Raw genomic sequence first — 17,640 nt, forward strand, 5'->3', positions numbered from 1 at the left:
TGTCGACGGCGGGAGTCCCTGCACGTCTTCCTTTGAATGCTACGCCTCGTCGATGGGACGACGGATGGCGGAAGGATACACGGAACGGGAAACGCGTCTCGGTCTGGGCGGGGTGAGCCGGAAAAGCGGCTCCCGGACGGGGATGGTAGTCAGACAGCGCAATAAAAGAACATCACCGCCGGCTGCTTCTTTTTGTGTCCTTTGGCTCGACGTTCCGGATGTGTGTCGGGTGGTGGTGGAGCTGGAGTCACCGGCCACTTGCCTCAGACCGGCACGCAGACAATTCAATCCCCGCACAGTTTCCCACGCACACATGATAGTGTGTTTCGTGCGCGTCGCTGGAAATTCCCCCGGTGTCCGTTTTAACCCGTGGCTGCAAAAAACAGCGCCACGTGAAGGGCGAGCCGGTTGAATTATTCATTGGTTTTGCAAATGTTATGCATCCATTCACACACACACACACACACACACTCGCGCTCGTGTTACCGGCGGATAAATTATTGATAGAGTAATATGTCAAATTGGGTGCCGGTGTGTGTGTGTGTGCGTTGTGTAAAATATTTAATTTATAAACTCACCATTTTCCCGCAGCTGCTTTGCGGAAAGCGCTCCATTTCCGCAAGGGTTAAACACCAAAACTGGGTTGCTTGGATCGTTTTCTTAACCACAAAATGGACGCACACTCGGTTTCAATCGCGACGCTTACCCCAAAATGGCCTTCAAGGGTTAAGCAAACTTTCGTTGCCATGGCAGCGCTATGAATGCATTATAATTATTTATATAAATAATGGAGCGCCAGCGCCGACCGTCCCGCGGGTGTCCTGTCTGGGTTTTTCTTCTGGCTTTCCACCACACCCGCGCTGTCCCAGACGGCTGCACCGCGCACCGGAAGCCCGCTTTTCCGAGCCCATCCGTAGCACCGATCTGGGACCAGACACTGGCACCTTGGTTGCGGCTGGTCGGCACTCCGTGACGGGTTCCGAGCGGAACTCGCATTAAAAGCGTCATAATCCGCACCCCCCCAGCCGTCTGGACCAAGTGGGTGTGTGTGTGCGCTGCTGGTGGTGTTTATCCTTCGCCCATAACCTACCCCACGCCAGAAGCAGGTAGCTGGTTTGGTTTTGGCTGTTGCTTCCTTTTCTTTTCCTTTTTTTGTGAGCTTTCTCTCCGCGCGGCAGTCTGGCGCACCGTTCCCTGCTCACCCCCGGGGAAAAACCGACCGGGTGGAAAATTCGCCCAACCGTGGGTGCCCCCAGAGATGCCCCGGCCCGGCGTGGTGTTTGTGTTTTACCGTTTTTTTTTTGGGGGTGGTTTGTTTTTCCTTTGCTCGCGAAAACTCGCGCTCCTATCGGTGCGCTCGCAGACGCCAGTTGTTTTAGTGTTGCGTCGGCACCCCGTGGGTGGGTGGGAAGGACTAATCGATCGCTGGCGGGTGGCGCACGGTGGAATTTAAGCTGCCAGACAGCGCCCTGTGACAGACGGGAATTTTGTAATTAATTCCACTCATATGCAAACCACGGAATGTCGGAGCGCCTCGGGGTGGGCTTCTTTGCTGGACTTTCTTATTTTGTCCTGGCGGATGCAGGATTCGCGTGTGTTGTGTGCGTTTCCGTGTGAGTGAGTGACAAATTAACGAAGCACAGCGTGTGGGGTTGATTGAGTTTGAACGATGTTCTAAGGGCCAGTGGGATGTTCATGACAGTATGGTGAGATGATAAATTTCTCCCCAGTCGGTTGTCGCGTTGTAGCCAAGAATTTATGTCATTTTTTTAAAGGATGTTCTGTACAGACAACTTTGTATAATTCAAACAAAAACGTACATGAACATAAGAGGAGGAACGATTAAAACATTTTGCAACAGAACGGATCCTGCAAACGAGTGAAATAAATCGCTGGAAAGAAGCTCCAGTTCGCGGATGTTTTTTAATCAAATTATTCATTTGCTTTTGTTGAGCTTTACGCAGTACAAGTCATTATACATACGAGCTATTGTTAGTAAATAGGATGCATAATCCTGTTATCAGTATGATAGCTAAAGCGCGTTGTTGATGAAAATAAGATGATTGTATCAGTATTATCGCATTTCAAAGGGATTTATTTATTGGGAAGCCTGTTTCATTTACTCTTTTTGTTACACGAGTACTGCGCCACAGATGCTTCGGTACAAAAGCAATGTTTAAATACTAATTGTTCTTGGAAAAATGGTCGATATGAATTTTGAAACAGACTTCCGTTAGCGATCGCACGATTAATTGTAACGGGCGAGTTGGATGGGATCGAAACAAGGGATAAGTAAATACGCGATACAATAAAGCGTATTATTTTCCATCCACCAGGTATGTCGTGTGTTGCGAAATATGTTCGAATGGCACCACGAAACGACACCGGTCCAAACGAAAGCCCGCATATTGATTTCATCATTAATTTGTGACGAGACCGCATCGCGTTTGTTCCACGAAATCGCCCCAACCGGTGGTCGCCTTTTTGTTTGTTGCGCGAAACGCGAGCTCAAACAAGGTGAGCCATTTAATGAGGTGCCCATCGTAGGGCCGCTTGGACATAAATCATGCCCACGAGCCAGCACCAAAACAAACCAAAAAAAAAAACGAAAACCTGCCATCTCACCATTCGCTCGCAAAACAAAGCCATTCTTCGGGGGGTGGAAAACGCGCTTTCCGCGCAACCAGTGCTAAAGTGGAAAATTGATCACTCCTCCAAGCTGCCCTGCACAAAAATGTTGGCACAAGATTAGATAGCACCGGTCACACCGGTAGCGCTTCGTAACAGAACAACTAAATTCACAACCCGTCAGAGTGCACACTCATTGCGTGCTCGTAAAACATGGGCTTTGCCCTTTGTCCGGTGCGCGATCTCGAGCTTGCGATCTCGCCGAGCGGCAGTCCTTGTGTGGTTGGTGCGGTTGGGCGATTAGATTGTGAGGGGTTTTGACGAAAAAAAAAAAGAATGTAAAATTATCCTTTTGTGATTGCTAAAGGCTGCGATAAAGCGGTGGCTTCTCAAGAGCACCCTCACTTTTCGAGCTCATTTGGATTTGAACGTAACGGGCGTTCGCGTGGTGTTTGCTGAAGCACAACCCTGGTGGCCCGGTAGCGATGGCGCTATTAATCATAGTTCAAACGGTGGGCTCCGTTTTTGCTTCTCTTCGGCCGCGAGTGTAAGCACCCTGGCAGCCGGAACGGTTTCGGTGGAAAAGGTCCACTAGAAACAGAGAAATTATGCTACCATCGGGTGGCCGGGTCGGCTGGCGTGGATTGTAAATTTTTCCCCACCGCCCGAGGGATCGCTTTTCGGAAGCCAATTAATCACAACAAAAAGGAAGGAGAGAAAAAAAAACAACCGTTCGTTGTTTCTGATTTTAGCGCACCGCCTCGCCGCTATGCTCGCTCTAAAATCACTCGCTTTTGTGAAGCCGCTTTTCCTAAGCGCAGGCCAGTTTGCTATAACGAATGTACTCCCGCGCCCGCGGCGTATTATCGTAAATAATCTATTTTCTCGCATTTCCCACTCGACCATGGGGCAGGAAAAGCGCACCCCCACCCAAAAGCAAGCCGCCACATTTATGGTCGCCATAATATGGTAATTGAAAAAACATGAAAATGAAAATAGAAATAAAACCATCACCGAACGGGCCGACAATTTTGGTTGGGCTTGCAGCATAAAAACGAAACCAAATGAAATAGAAGGAAAAAAAAAGGAAAATACACGAAAATCCCCAAACCACGGAATCGGGGCATCGAAATCGGAGTCATTCAGGCAAAAGGGCACCCGCGTTTACCATTTCCACCCACCAAAGAGGCGTATTCAAATGAAGTGATGCTCGGCCGGCCGGTGATGGCGCCCTAAGGGCGCTAGAGGGTTGGCTGGGAAAATCGGGCCGAGTCATCGGGTCGCGGAAGAACTGACGGAGGCCGGTGATGAACGGGTGCGGTAGCGCTTAGGATTGCGTATGTTAATGTTGCCATAATTAAATGGCTATAAAATTTAATTTGGAAATAATCACACCACGCAACATGGGCTGTGAGTGGGTAAATGTGGGTATGATTGGGTGCGGTGGGGTTGGACACATTTCCAGTGGCCACCGATTGGGTCGGTTTCGGTTGCGTGGAAATGAATTGAAAAGTGATTTGATGATATGTTTTGGTGGGCCATTCATTGCTGATGAGGTAGCTGAGTTCGTTGCATTGTTGTAGTAGGCGAATCTATTTGACCGTTGCATTCAAAATGGCGGACACGACACTAACCTAACCTCACAAATCGGTATGCAACATATGGACGTAATTTGCATGTTTCGTAGGTTAATTATTACATAAAATTGTATGAGTTAAAATGAAGGTACAGACAGGAAGAAAAGGCTCATATTTCCATAATTGTTAACTTAGACAAATGGATAAAATAAGCTTTTCTTCCTTTCTTGGTAGAGTCACTATCTTCTTTCATCACAAGATCAAATGGAAAATCGATGAAAACTTGTATTGAATCTGGGAAAGTCATTCAATAATTCCTTGAAAAAATAGCTAAGTTAAAGTATGTAGCATTCGAGCTCTATCTTTAGCTAATTTATATCATCAGTTTGTACTTTTGCTCGAATTTACGCCAAATAGTATATCCAAAGGAACCTCCCAACCGTTCCCGTTTGCTCTGGATGTTCTCTAAACCCACCATCCACGTCACTTATCAATGCGTACCGCACAAATCGTTCTCTGCCGATCCTTACGCACTAAAACGCAGCCAATTGGCGGTTTCAGTGCTCCACAGCGGAAGAAAGGAATAAACAGAAGTAAAAAAAAAAATGCTCTACTCTCACCCGCACCCCCAAAACACGATGGTTTTGTTTTCCCAATTTTTATTCCACTTTTGTTGTGTTGTGTTTTCAATTCGAGCTTTTATTGTTTGATTTATGGGATCGCACCCGCACGCCCGAAGCCGCACAGCTAATAGCGAACCGTGTCGTTCCGTCGGCTTACAGGGTGCGTCTTTTCTCGACCGAAGCACTCGTGTCTCCGCGGCTGGGCGTCCATTAGCCCGGGGGGGAAAAATCCTGCAAAACCCCTTTTGTTTTCACCGTCACCGTCACCGTCCCGCCCGTTGATCGATGGCCGTTGATAAGCAATCGTAAAACTGTTGCGCTGTATAAATGTTACGGTAATTTTTTGCTCACATCACGCCGCCGACGGGCCTGTAATGGCGGCGTGCCACTTCCGGCAACCATTCGAGCACTATTTCCCGTGCGCTTTTACGGTCCGTGCCCTTTTCTTCCGAGCCATCCCGGGCGGCTAGAACCCTGGAGGCACGCCGATCGGGAACCCATAAAAGGGGCGTGTTGACGACAAACCAACTAAAAAAAAACCGGGGGCCCAGTACGATCGGCTTCTTATCGCACGTTTACGGTACGAAAGGTTGCTTCCTTTTGGCTCCCGGGGCGAGAATGCGCACACTGTTTTGATCCGGGAAAGTGCAGCAGGACAATAAAAAAAAAAGCGTGAAGGAAAAGCCACCATAAAATGCTTTGTTTTCTTCGCAACTCCCCCGCGTTGGGCGGCTTGTGTCTTGCGTGAAAGCCACCCGAGAGACGGTAGAAATATAAAAACCCAGCGAATAAAAGCCGCCGCGAAGCCCCTGCGGCAGGTTGGCAGGTTTTTACGCAGGGCAGAAAAGTGGTTTCCTGTCATAAATCGGTTGTAATAAGTATTTGCGCGTTTGGGTAAATTGGATATGGATTACATTTTCCGCCCAAGCGAGCCGACGACGGCGACCCTGCACGTCTTTGTGCACGTGTTCTGCGCCGGACCAGGACGACGCTTGGACGTAGGGCAAGCCCTAGTGGGCAGCTGGCTTTGACTAGGTGTTGCGAGTGGGTGTGCCAGGTGTGACACGCTAGGCGAGCCAGATGATGCAGGTGTGATCTTTCAACCGTCCGAAAGCCATTAGAAAAAGGGGGCGAGTTCGGTGTCGGTGTCGTGTCCGTTAATGGTGCGATGGTGCACGGTGAGGCTGCTGATGTAATGCAGTTTTATGGTTCCGTTCCTTTGTGTGATGGTCTTTTTTGAAGCCGATTTATCTAGTGGCAAACGATGGCGAATGATTTTAAGGTTGGTTTGGTCGCGTTCGGTGTTCCGGTCGCATAGCTCAGCATGCCCACTGCAATTGTGTGCGTTTTTTTTGTTTTGGGTGAGGTTAGGGTCCCCAAGCGCATGATAAATGGTTCAGTGTGGTCTTATCGTTTTTAATCGACCTGGTGCTGATGGCAATCAGCAAAGCATTTGAAATGTTACCGTCAGAAAACCGACACCATGGGATTCTTTTGAAGGCGGAGATATATGGAAAGAGTGCTTTCGTATTTGAAAGTCAAATGCAAGCAAAAATTCAGTTGATACAAGATGCAATGCTGCTGGAATCTATGCATGTTGTTCTTTTTTTCATGAAGACTATGCAGCAAATATTATGAATATGCATTACGTTTGTTCTCTCAAAAATCGGGATAGGATTTTTCAAAAACAAAAATTGAATTTTTAGAGGGACTGAAAAAGCATCATCATAGTTTTAGCTAAGCTGACATGCAGCAAGGATAGAAAGATCATTTATATTGTCCTATCTGTGGTATATTACATAAAGAACACATCCCATTTTGCTACGATTTTGAAGGATATTTGTTAGAAATACAATATCGTTGTGAACTATCTTGATTCTTTTGCATCTGCAGATCACTCTCTCTCACTTTTCGAGATTCTGTACTTTGTAGATTGTTTAGCAAATTATTTAGCCTCGTTTATTATATTCTGTTGTGTATGATACCTTATTTAAATACTCTTCTTGTTACTGTGAGGTGACCTCCCCGTGGAGCATAATAAGTTCCCACAAATGTGCATTTCAAATGCAAGGTTCTAATCCTCGTAACCAAGCTCAAATTTCAGCTACTTTGATTGTGCGCTGCCACATCCACCCTTGGCAACGGATTCGGTATTCATCAGACCGGCAAGCACGGTTGCTATGCGCTGGATGATTGATGATTACCATCGAGTCATGGACACGCATGCAACGATGGCAGCAGATGCGGAATTCGCTTGAGTGTTCATTTAATTAACCATTTTCTGCAACGAATCGCTTGCCTTCCAGCAGCTCGACGAGAAATTTGTCAATCTCCGTCACCAGCCGGGCTCTGGATGCGGGCTCATTCTGCGACGTGGCACGGGAATGCACCGTCGGAATGTGACTCGTTGCAATGAAATGCGTCCGTGCGAGATTGCAAGCAACCGATCGGAAAGGGTGCATTCCTTTGCTGGGAGTGGAGTCCGAAATGGTGTCTCCGAGCGGGCTCGATTCAGCAGGCTTGCTGCTTTTGGAGGTTAATCATTCAAACGGTAGTAGAAAGGTCGTGGGCCAATCGAATCTCGATGAAGGACGATGGAAGCTGGAGAATCTCAGTCATTTTTCGGGGAAAATCGCACCGATGGCGGAGAGTTGAGATAGGGCGATTTATAGAAGGATCGGTTGTACGATAATGTCTATTTGAATAACCTAATGCATGTTTGAGTGTGTAAATTTTGTAACAGGTCTATTGAACAGGTAAGAAGCTTGAAGGTGAGCCGATGTCCTTTGAATATTACTCTTAAAATCAGCCATAAAGTTATTGATTTGAATAAAAATTTGTTTCTTATAATTTACTCATCAACTTCTCGTACTCTATCGTTTGATTTATGTTCTGCTTTATTCCTTTTCGTTATATTTGTTAAAAAAATATTATTGTGTAAATTTTCAAATATCGTTCAAAAAGGTTTTGTGGATGCATAATAATGCCACGTTAATTGAATAAATGTTTAAAATTTTCTTTAAGAAACCGACGAAATATTCCGTTAATAATGTATGCACAGTATCATGCATCTTAGATCCCCTTTTTTATACGAAATCATATTATTGCCACTATTTAATCATATTATTGCAGTGGCATGTTTCTTCCCTCCCAACGTGAGGGCCCAAAAAAAAAAAAATTGTGCATTTCCCTGGCCGCTTCGTGAGCACTTCTCGATACAAAACGGACATAAAATGCAAATTTGATCTATCATTCGGTCGATAATAAACGCCAACGATACGCATCAACCACTGGCCCAAGCGAACCTGGCCCTTTACGTGGCGTTATTCAAATTTAATTGTTAAAACATTTGGTTAAAGGAAACCCACCGTCGAAAAGGGAATAATGACACGGAAAATTGAATTCGTTCCGTTGTTATTGTTTGTTTCTCGCTATTTCTCGTCCACCGCTCTGACCCAACCGGTGCATGTTCGCGTTGGATGCGCCGATGTGGCATCGGTGGTGCAATTACCAAACCCCGACGCCCAAGCTCTTCGCCCAGCGGATCGCAAAGGTTATGTTTCGTCCTTATCGCCAGCCGGGCATCTTGCCCGGGCGCGGGATCGGAAACGCATGAGTGCGATCAACAGTTATCTGTTTGCTATTACGCGCTGGCGCTCGATAATGATCGTGTGTGAGGATCACTGTCCAACCTGGGTCGGTGGGTTGTTATCTGTTTCGATAATTATGGACAACACGCTGGGGCTTGCCGGTGGTGCGAGATGGAAGCCATTTTTTTTTATCTTCCTGCTCGAAGGAAAGAAGCCGCCGTGTGCTTTGCCTAATTTTTACATATTAAATGAGCCATGTGCGGCAAGGCTTGAAGAGGGCTCTCTGTTTCGGAGGGTTTACTTCTCCTCTGCTCAGTTCACCTTCAGCTCGGGGGAGGATTGTGCCTGGAGCGTAAAGAAAAAGTGATCGTCAGAAACTGGGAAAACGACCAGGCGGGTGGGTTATCGAGTTAGGTCGGTTAATACCGAGCTTGGGCCGCGGATGGACGCCAACCTGAGATACGTTTAACGGTCTTTATCGGCCGGAATGGAAAATGGAGGTCGTATAATTACTGCAAGGTGGACCCTGAATGCGGTCGGCAGTTTGGAAACCTTTATTCAAATGAGTTTCGCGTGTGAAGTTTCGTGCCGTGGTGATGAAGGAGCCTTTGAAAGCCTCTTGCCAGCGAGTTAGAAGGAAATTAACTTGGGTTGATTCCCGCTTCAGGAGAGTGGGCAAACGTGCGGGCTTGGTGGCTAACGGTGCTGCACTAAATCACTCCGCTTATTTTGTTTGGACGTCAAACAACGTGGCGGTGATGTTGATTTGATTCTATTTTGAGTGGCGGAATGGTAACAACGTGTATTTCCTGTTGCAAATGGTGGAAGAAACAAAAAATGTAGGATCAATTTAGCAGCAAAAATATCATGTTTCGAATCACTCGATTGGTATGAAAATGCACTTGCTGAACTGTTTAATTTGAGTTCCGATGGGGTTTATTCTAGTCAAGCGCGATCATGTTTGATGTGAGCTTTTTGGCGATGAAATATGCACCGAAATGCTATTAAAATGATATTTTATGTTTGGTTATGACAACCAATCGTAAATGGATTAGCTTTCATTCCAGCATTGTACACATCGAATTTGGTTTAATTAATATTCTGTTGAAAACCTTGACAGCAGTTCGAGATTAATGTTGAAAACTATCAAATAAAAATAATCAAAAACCTACTTAAAAAAAGTGTTAAAACAGCATTTATTAAATTAAATTAAATTACGGAAATTGAATGACAAACCCTGAAAATGCCTTTTTAGGACAAATATTGTGGCAATGAAAATTTCAAAGATGTCCCTTTGAACGCAGCCTTTTCCCACATTTAAACATAGGCGGCTGTGGAAAAAAAGGTTTAAATTTTCGGTTGACTTTCTCAAACACTATCCCCGGCATTTGTACCATTACCATGCAGCGAAACAATAGCTATCCCAACCCGGATAGTTTTGAACGTCCGATAATAGCAAAAAAAAAATACACAATCAAACATCGAAGCAAGAAAAAAAAAGCTCTCACACGCTTTCAAACGCAAACCGCGGAGCCAGCCTTCGAAAGGAGGCACAACCTCGCGCGATGGCGATTCGCGATAAGTGTGCGTGCATGTGCGGCGTTGTTGGGTTTTGTTTTGTCTTTTTTTTTTGTTATTCCTGTCGTCGTTTCGGGTTGTCTTCCCCGTCTAGCTCAACCTGCCTTACATACGACAACCCAGGCCCTGCCCGTGGTTCGAAAGCCGTGAAGGAATTAAAGGTAATTTCCATGTTTTCTGCTGGCGGATGTTCTTTCATCTGTGAAATAATTAACACCTTTTTTGTTGTTGTTGTTGTCTTCTTCCACCCCATCGTGGCCCACTTGGCGGTGCTTGTCGCATCGACTCATCTCGCATTTCGAGGGCGCTTTCCCGAGAGTCCCGCTGTCATTGTTTCAAAGTCCGAGCGCGTTCGCGATGGCTACCGGCCGATTGTTTGTCCATCGCGCGAGCCCTCCGATCTTAATACGTTTGTGCTCTTTTTTTTCTCTCTTGCCTGTGTGTGTGTGGGTGTGTGTACGCCTTCCCGGTGGCTCTCTATAACGCCCAGCACCCACATTCGATTTAACCGTAATGAGATCCGCATGCATGGGGGCTAGCTGGCAGGAGTTTTCCACGCCATGCGCTCCTTGTCTATTTTGCCCATTTGAATATAAATATTTCCTCCACGCGGTGGATAAGCGCACGAACCTGCTGGTGCTTTGCATTTTTCGCGTGAAAGACTCAATCCAAGCACCGTTGCCAATAGAACGCTGGTGGTGGGTTGAAACAAAAGAAAAAAACAACCCCAACCAACACAGCGAACACGCGCACCCTAGGCAACCCTATCGACCTGCCATGATAGGGGTTTATGGCAGCAAAAATCAGATAGCACGGCTTCCTTGGTGCATCAGCCTGCTGCATGGATGCATAATTCCAAGGGCGAACCGGCTGCACAATGCACCAGCGTATCGAAGTGCATCGCCACCTCGATCGTCATCATCCTTTGCGTCAAGTCACCTGTGGATGCGCGGTTTCGTTGGCAACGCATTCAGGCCTACTTGGACGGGCCTGACTGCCCGGTTCGGTGTAAATGATTTTCCTCTCACTTCGGTGTGTCCGGCCTGTGTGGGGGGATTTTAATTTTCGTATTTTATTTCTCCCCCACGCCCGTGTGAGAAAAGCGTCTGGCGAACTGGGCGAGCTGAGGGTGGCCCCTATTCAAATCATTTAAATAATCAACGCAGCACGGACCCAAATGCGGCCGAATGCGTACACGGTGTGCGGTGATAAACTTCACATTAGATGAGCGTAAAAATTATCTGCCGCACCGAATCGGTGCTGCCCTTTGCCCAGTGGGCCACGGAAAAAGGCCTTTTCACGTCGACCATCGTGGTGGTTTTAGGGGCTTGAGCTTGGTAGTTGGGTTTAAAGTTTTGAAAAACCCAAACCACGAACCCGGGAACGGAAAGGATCTTTGAGCGTGGGTTGTGAGCCTACGCAGACCCCTCGTAGGGTGAGCTCGTAAACTTGACCGAAATTTGGAATTATTATTCATAATGAAGTGTGGACAATCGGTACCGGGAGTACACATCGGTTCCCCCCCCCGGGACGCGCAGATAGGAATCGGTGGGTTTTTAATTATGCACCGAATTTATACGATGTTTTGGGTCGTTGGAAAATGAGCAATTGCTCTCGATTGATATCTCCGGCGACGGTTGTAAAATTGTTCGGTTATTTTCCTTATTTTTTTTTGTTTATAATGTGCACTTAATTGGGTCTCTAATCACGTTACATGTTAATTCGCTTTCATGAAGGAGCAAACTTAAGCTGATGAAATATTTTTAACGACTTAAATCGAGCTGAAGTGGAAAATTCGGAAGGGTTAGGTTTAATTTCTTCATTTTTTGAACCAACACACGATTTGTTATTACCGCAGGGTGGTGAAAGCTTCCTCAATATTTTTTTTCCTAGAGAATAGTTGAACAGCTCGAGCAATCGAAATCGTAATAAAAGTATAAATAAACATGGATTTTAATTTTTTGACTCGTTTTCTACGCAACATGTGGAAAAAAAGTTGGATGAAATTGTAGTAAGGATTTATATGTTGTTTGAATATCCGTGAATTTCTCATTTAAGCCACTGGATTTGGTTCAAGAATTTATTGTAGTGCTTATTCTATGTATACTACCCTTCTTTTGACTCAAGTTTTAAGCTTAAATATGGAAAGAGATTGTAATACGTCGACGTGTTGAGGAATGGAAAAATATTAAGGAACGTTTTAAATTAATGATACATTTAAAAAATGATCAAATCGTTACATTCAATTGCAATAACCGAATACATTTTAATGTACTCGTATACACCTACGATAGAATTTCTGATAGAGCTGTGAAGCAATCAAAAAGCTCCAAAAAGCTCTTCTAAAAAAAGGGAGAGAAAAAAACAGAACAAATTCTTAAAACAGGAAATCGGCATTCATTGAAAACAGTGGCAGATGCAATTTATTTTCAATCAAGTGGATTCTATCTTCGAGAATTGTTTAAGTTTAAGCTAAAGGAAAATCTGAAAGGCATAATTAATTACGTTCCATCAAAAAGGCCACTAAACTCAACAAGGTATACTATACAACTATATTCTTACAACTATACTATATACTATATATACAACTATATACAACTATATTCTTTATGGCGTTTGTGTATGCGTCAATATAATAACTCGACAACTGTCTAACAGAAAAGAAAAAACCCTCACAAAGCGCCCCATCAACTCGTATCTAATTACGCGCGCTCCACACGACAACGGCCCACAATTCCATCGTTCAGACCCGCTTCGTTCAAACCACCCCCACCGATAGGGCGAACGGAAAAACGCATTTTCTCTACCCACTCGCCACAGTGGGGCGGAAGTACGTCCGCAAAGAAACGAACTATGCGGGCAAACTCCTGCCCTGACACTGAACTTCAGCCGGTGCGTTCCACGTGCCCGATAATGGTATCATACAGTGCGTCCTTGACGTCGCCCGCGAGCAGGAAGTCCATATGGTTGAAGGTCACATTTGGTAGCAGGTTCAGGGTGACCAAGTTCGGCAGCCTGGCCGCAAGCCGCCGTACGTCATCCGGATGCGTTAGCTGATCCGCAAGTCCGTAAAAGACGGCCACTGGTGCCGTGACGCGATCGAGATCGTACTCCGGTGGCGTCTCGTGGCCAGCATATCGACGCCGATTTTCCACCGGGCCGAAATCGTACGGCTGGAAGCGACTGGAGATGACTTCCTGTCCGAAATGTGCCACCTGGCGGGTTGAGCAACCGGCCGGTAGATGGCGCAACAGCACCGGTAAACCACCGGGTGCGAGATGTGGATATTTGCCACCCGTCATCGTGTGCATCGCGTCCAGGCAGAGTGCTCTAGCGAGGAAATCCGGACAAAGTGCCGCTGTAACGCGGTCCAGCTCGTCCGGAAAGGGTTTTAACTCAAAGACCCCCAATGAGCCAAGGAAGTGCTGTGTGACGAAACAAAAAAGGAACACCTCAGAAGCACCTCAGGGAAAGGAAACGATTTGAGATCCCAACGAATTCTTACCAAAGCGGCCGTTTCGTGTTGAGCGAAAAACCGTAACAGTGGGTTCTGGAGGTGGTTCAGGAAGACAGCAGGTGCGAGAGCTTGCGCGAGCAGGAACTTCCGGTTGTACTCGGGTCGAAGTGCGTTGAGTACGAAAAACACTGTGGTACCTTGCGAGTGACCGATGTAGTGAAGCTGTTGGTGATCTGTTCGAGCCAACACAAAGTCAACCATCGCTGGGAGGTCATAAAGACCGATCTCGTGGAAAGAAAAGTCCCAAAAGTCCCGCTCCTCGGGTGAACGGTGCGTGTGGTTCCGACTGTACCGATTACCACGAGCATTCCCAAGCCAAACGTCGTGGCCACGATCGGACAGAAGATACGGCAAAGCTTCGTCCGGTCCTGCCAGGATCCAATCGGCCGATGAGCCCATAAGTCCGTGCAGCAGTAGTACGGGTGGTTTGGTTGGGTTCGCAGGACCTGAGCGTGGTGAACCACGGATTCGGTGCAACTCCAGCACGTACCCATCGGTGGTGGTCACGTGATGCACCTCGGAGGTGTAACCGTACTTCCGTGTGATTTCCGGCTGTGAAGAAGTAGGAGGTTCGAGATCAATTCCAGTCCTTCTAAAGGACCTTTTGGCGCTTACCGTCGAGAGAGCCGCATCTTCGAGATCGAAAAGGATGTCACATCCGGTGAGGACGACTCCGAGGAGCAACATCCCGATGCGTGATACCAGCGATGCCATTGTTCTGCCGTTCGAACTGCTACAGCAGCTGTGGACGTAGAATCGTTTTATATGGACGTCGGTGTTGAGCTGGCGATGCGGGCATGGCGTTCTGGGCTTGGTGTTCTCGTGCAAGGTTCTTTCCGGCCACGGGAAATGATTTACTCGTCATCGTGATGCGATGTCCCCTTGCTCGGATATGTGGAACTTAGAAGCTGGGACGATAACAGTCGAAGAAAATCCTCCTTCAGCTGTCGTAGATGAGCCTCAGGCATGCAAAGGCTAGAGCCTTCTCGGCAGAGGTCGTGTCGTTCTTAGCGCCGAGGGGTAATGATTATAATTATCAGCACACTGACTCACACGCAGCCATATGTAAAGGTATAGGGAATGATTTTTTGTGCATTTGCTTGGCCTACTTGGTTTATCATGACGGCAGTGAACTTCACATTGACAGTTTATCGTTCTTTGCAGTCATGGAATGTCAATGAAGTGTGTTTATTTTTAAAAAGCATTTGCCATATGCAGGAAATAAATGAGTGAGTTTTAGTTTGAATTATTTAAATATGATGGTTGGTTGACCTTTAGCGAGATGGATTACATCTGCGAACGTTTCATTGTGCTCTCAATAATTGGTGAAGAAGATTCGTGTGGTTTCATAAGCCTTTATGACGAGGAATAAATCGTCATAGCTAATGATGTTGCTGTGTTGTTGATTATTTTTTATTGTATAGTAGTAAATGATAAAATGACATACGATTTAGCGTCGAATTAGACTATTCCGTAGCCGCTAAATGAGCTCCGTATAGAGAAACATGGTATTTAGAAGACCAATGCACATTCTATTCCAATATATTTAGCATCTTTCTTTCAGAATTGAATACGAATTCTATTCCAAACGTATTTTATTCTCACTTTTCGATCCTTCGTGCGTTTGGGACACGCACCAACAGGGCTCACCGAATTTCCGCACCTGTCCATAGGCTTCAAGCGAAACGAAAGGTGAGAGGGCACTCTCATTCGCCTCCTGCACGGCAGCTTGCCGGTGATCCATCATCATCAAACCCCGGACAAGGTGGAACTATCATCGAACCGTCAACAACGTCGACCATTGCATCAAACCAACCGCTAAGCCGAGAACTAGCGAGCTTTCAGCCTAATCTCACCGTTCGATTTGATTGATAAGTTGCCTCGCGAAGACACCCTCGAGCCAACATCCGGTCCGGTTCCGGGGACGAATAAAATTAAATCAACGCCAATTAACGCACCACGGCCCGGAAGAGTGCTTCTTCGTGGGTTGGCAAAACGGCGGCACTGGCAGCTTATCGACCAACCCGTTAGCGCTTCTAATCGAATTAATCACAAAACATACACCCAACCGATGGCGAACCGTTCGCGTGCTCGCAGCTATTGGAATATCTTTAAAATAGTTCCACGCTGGACCGGCTGGACGCGGGTTTGGCAATTTATTCCAACCAGCTCACCGAAAGAGAGACTTGGACTTCCGACTCGTCCAGTTCGATGCGTGAGATGATAAACCAATTTGCGGTTCTTCGTTTAATCCGCCAGGCCCCCGGAACATTTTCATAACCACCGGTTCCGGTGCGGGGTTTGGCGTCTTTTCCTTGGCGCCTTTTTTTTTTGTTCTTTTCCCATTTCGATCGTTCCACCTCGCGCCGGAATTCGCGTCGGTCTCTCGAACGCCACGGCGGCACGAGCGGCATTTGTTGATTTATCTAAATGTGATTGTGCTCGTCTCTTTATTTTAATTTACAACCAATTTAGGCGCACCGTTGCGTATCGGTTGCGACGAGCGGCCCTGTTGACGGGTTTCGGGGGTTGTAATTTTGGGAGCTGGGCGTTTCCAACCCCCTTTGGTCGCAGGTTATTCGTTTAACTATTACGGGGGCTTTTCTTTTTTTTTTTTCGCGCAAGCTTTTTTTTTTATCTCTCTCTCTCTCTCTCTCTCTCTCGCACTCGTTTTGTTTCCGGAAAGGTGAAACGTTTCTGTTGTGATCCGCCGCTGGTGTTAGGTTGAGTAATGAAGGGTTTTGGCTGCCCGTATCTGCGATACATATCTGTAGCGTGAAATTTCCGCATTTCTAGCATAGACTTCAGCTGCCGACCACGCGAGTTCTGTGCGTGCGTGTGTGAGCGGGTGGTTTTGCGTTTCCACCCCATTCGCCGCATTTTGCCGCTTCCTGTGCCACTGGGGAGCCGTTTGTTGGTTCGGTGGAAAGCGGCGGAAAAGCTGTCGCTCACTCACCGGTGTCGCCTGAGGAGCGGTCGACTTCCCACCGGATGATATTGATCTACCGCGCAGTTACGCACTCTGGAGTGGTTTCCGTATTTTTCGACAACGCTCCGTCGACCGGGGCGTCCGCGATTGTGCGCTTTTTCCGACGAACTGACGGACTCGCGAGATGGATGGTGAAGCAGCACGGGATACTTTCGGGCTGCCTTTTTTTTTGCTGTGCCGCCGGTGGGGAAAATTGATGCTTTCTAGGCAGACACGCGCTTTTTTTTCCTTGTGTGTGCCACAAACACACAATACACAACACGAGCGAATGGGGAAGCGGTGGTTTGTGTATTGTTTGTTGCTTTTGGTAATTATTTTAATAGCAATTTCTAGCGCTCCGTCAAACGGCGTTGATTTCTAACCGGACTAGGGTGGCTCGGTTTTTTTTAACTTTAACCCACCAACCTGCGGAGGTTTCAAATCCCCCGGCACTCGCAGGATGGGAAACGTAATTTGGAACTCGTAATGGAATGGCCGATACTGTGTTTAAAATTGAATTTTGATGCATAAGCGGTGGCGCGGTGACAAAGCGAGTGAACGGAATCGTTCCGTACGCACGACGAACCGGGTGATGGACAACACGTACGCATAATTATGCAGTGGGTTGGGAGATATTTCCTTTACATTGTTAACGGTGATATTGGTTCCGGTGGGGAAGGGTTAAACGCGTGAACTCCGTAGCATGTATTGTGGAATGGATGGAATGGAAATTAGACGGGCGATCGATGGTTTTGTTGATTTGTTGTGGAGCAAAAAGAGATCATTCGAATTGTGTGAAGATAAAAACGCTCTAAATTTTTGCACTTTGAAGCTGGCAATTGCTAGACCCTTGAGGAAATTTAGCCGGGATTAGTAAAGGAAATTGAGCGTGAAACGCAGATTACTAAAGATAATAATACTTTTTTTCTGTTGAATAATGAAAAGCGACGACGAAGAAGGCTATGATATTGCTTTGCGGCATGGATTTTTTGCAATCGATTTATGAAGAATTGCAAGGATATGTTTTCGTATTTATCGCCATGTGTACATTTTCACACGCTAAAGTTTTTCTGTATGACGGAATCTTGCATAGAAGAGACATTTTCTATTTAAAGAAACCCCTTTAAAAGCTATAAGTGCTAAAGCTGTTTGTAGTGTG

The 17,640-nt window shown here is 46.5% G+C and overlaps 1 protein-coding gene across 1 annotated transcript; it reads right to left on the reverse strand.

Moving 5' to 3' along the window:
- Positions 1 to 12,881: 12,881 nt before the first annotated feature.
- Positions 12,882 to 14,227, reverse strand: LOC128724447 (lipase 1-like). Its single transcript, XM_053818172.1, has 3 exons — positions 14,129 to 14,227; positions 13,502 to 14,065; positions 12,882 to 13,421 (listed from the first exon to the last, which is right to left on the reverse strand). The coding sequence occupies exons 1-3, from the start codon at positions 14,225 to 14,227 to the stop codon at positions 12,882 to 12,884; spliced, it is 1,203 nt and encodes a 400-aa protein (XP_053674147.1).
- Positions 14,228 to 17,640: the final 3,413 nt, after the last annotated feature.

This window comes from Anopheles nili, chromosome 3 (genome assembly GCF_943737925.1).
Source record: "Anopheles nili chromosome 3, idAnoNiliSN_F5_01, whole genome shotgun sequence".
Classification (NCBI taxonomy): Eukaryota; Metazoa; Arthropoda; class Insecta; order Diptera; family Culicidae; genus Anopheles; species Anopheles nili.